The sequence below is a fragment of the Microtus ochrogaster genome, chromosome 22 (assembly GCF_000317375.1).
Source record: "Microtus ochrogaster isolate Prairie Vole_2 chromosome 22, MicOch1.0, whole genome shotgun sequence".
Lineage (NCBI taxonomy): Eukaryota > Metazoa > Chordata > Mammalia > Rodentia > Cricetidae > Microtus > Microtus ochrogaster.
This window is the reverse complement of record NC_022023.1, coordinates 23,077,027-23,079,186: the sequence shown is the minus strand read 5'-3', so window position 1 is coordinate 23,079,186 and position 2,160 is coordinate 23,077,027. Positions and strand designations below refer to the sequence as shown.

The window sequence follows — 2,160 nt, the reverse complement described above, 5'->3', positions numbered from 1 at the left end:
ATCTGATTTAAGAGAACTTGGAGACTGATTCTTATTATTCCAGACTGAGTGCCTGAAAAGGAAAATCTAACAAATCGCCTAAAGATGGCTGAGATTAGGCAAGAGGCATTCAGAACAATCACCACCACCAAGTCCATTTGCACAGTTGGCACTTTCAACAAGCAAAGGCTAAGAGCTGTCGAACCCTGGTGTCCAGTGTGTCCACACAGCTTGACACAGCCAGCCTCCTGTGTGATCTGGGCTCTGTCGGGTCATGTGACCCTTTCATTCACTGTACTGCCTCAAGATCTGTCCCCCTCGGGTAACCAGCCATTGAATCAGTCATCTCCAAAGAAACACACAGCTGATGGTTCCTGCTTGGGTGCTTTTCATACAGAGGTAACCCAGCTCTCAAAAGGTATTTGGCAGTGGGATTGTTCAAAGCAATGCAAACAGCAATGTATCCTTAAATTTTGTTCTATTTTTTTTCTCTTTTTTTTTTTTGTGGATTTTTCGAGACAGGGATTCTCCGTAGCTTTTTTCTTTTTGGTTCCTGTCCTGGAACTAGCTCTTGTAGACCAGGCTGGCCTTGAATTCACAGAGATCTGCCTGCCTCTGCCTCCCCAGTGCTGGGATAAAAGGTGTGCACCACCACCGCCCGGCTTTGTTCTATTTCTTTTTTTTTTTACTCAAGCAGTCTTCAATGAAAACTGTATGAGACGCCCCTACCCTTGCATCTTCTCAATCGTTTCTTCCTTGTATTTGCCCTTCTCCTTTCCTACTTGTCGAGACTTGGCTTTCCTTTCCAGGATCTTCTTTCGGTCTTTGTCCAGCTTTAGCCTGGTGATCACCACCTTGCTGGGGTGGATGCCCACGTGGACAGTTGTGCCATTAGCTTTTTCCCGCTGCACCCATTCAATGTAGATGACGTATTTCTTCCTGTACACTTGGACCACTTTGCCAATCTGCTGGCCTTTGTAGTGTCCCCGGACAACCTGAACTTCGTCATCCTTTCGAATGGGCATTGAGCAAACACTGTACTTCTGTCTCAGCTCTTTGGAAAGGGGGGAAGACATGATCTTCCTCCGAATGTGAGAAGGTGCATTGAAATGCCGTTTGTGGTTCTTGCTCCGGTCAGAAGTCACAAAGGGATTGAACTTCATTTTGGCGGCTGCGATCTTTGTTCTATTTCTTTCTTTTTTTTTTTTGGAAGCTTTTTTTTTTTATTGAGAAAAAAAATATTCCGCCTCCTCCCAGCCTCCCACTCCTCCCGCCCTCCCCCCACTCCTCTCCCCCTCCCTCTCAAGTCTGAAGAGCCATCAGGGTTCCCTGCCCTGTGGAAAGTCCAAAGTCCTCCCCCCTCCATCCTGGTCTAGGAAGGTGAACATCCAAACTGGCTAGGCCCCCACAAAGCCAGAACAAGAAGTAGGATCAAAACCCAGTGCCATTGTCCTTGGCTTCTCAGCAACCCTCATTGTCCGCCATATTCAGAGAGTCCGGGTTTATCCCCTGCTTTTTCAGTCACAATCCAGCTGGCCTTGATGAGCTCCCAATAGATCAGCCCCACTGTCAAGAGTTCAGTGAGCATTTACATCTGAATATTATATCTTCCTCCGTGTATGGTTTATGGAAGAATGCACAGTACCTTTCATTGTCTGAAACATTTCTTTAGGGGATAATGTGTGTGTATGTGTGTGTGTGTGTGTGTGTGTGAGAGAGAGAGGGGGGGGGCGGGAGCAGGGTTGCCTGTGTGCACATGTTGATATATGTACAAATGCGTGAACACCCATGCATATGGAGGACAGAGGACAACACGGTACCACCCATCTTGTGTTTGGAGAGTCTCTCACTGGCCTGGAGCTCACTGATTTTTTGCTAGGCTCAACGGTGCCAGCTGTCTCCACATCACCAGTACTGAGATTACAAGCATATGCCACAACATCATCCCACATTTTTACATGAGTTCTTAATACCAAACTTGGGCCCTGTCCAAAGCATTTGTGAGAGCTAGTTTGGATCTTAGAAACAGTAGCTTAAATTAGCATCGAGATCCCATCTATTCGCTTGTTCCCTGAGCAAACAGTAAATGGGAGACGCTGCGGATACTACAGGGGTAAGAAACAGGAAAGGTATCCTCTGCGGGCTATATGCATTGTGGTAGGGGAAAAAATGACAAAAGTA

At 46.7% G+C, this 2,160-nt stretch overlaps 1 protein-coding gene across 1 annotated transcript; it reads right to left on the bottom strand.

Moving 5' to 3' along the window:
• Window positions 1-704: 704 nt before the first annotated feature.
• Window positions 705-1,146, bottom strand: LOC102000263 (60S ribosomal protein L26-like). The gene has a single exon (XM_005357824.2). It carries the CDS (start codon window positions 1,140-1,142, stop codon window positions 705-707), a length of 438 nt encoding a protein of 145 aa, XP_005357881.1. The 5' UTR covers window positions 1,143-1,146.
• Window positions 1,147-2,160: the final 1,014 nt, after the last annotated feature.

What these genes read in the sequence shown, in the direction of transcription:
- LOC102000263 (XM_005357824.2), bottom strand. Translation starts at nt 1,142, where the DNA reads ATGAAGTTCAATCCCTTTGTGACTTCTGACCGGAGCAAGAACCACAAA.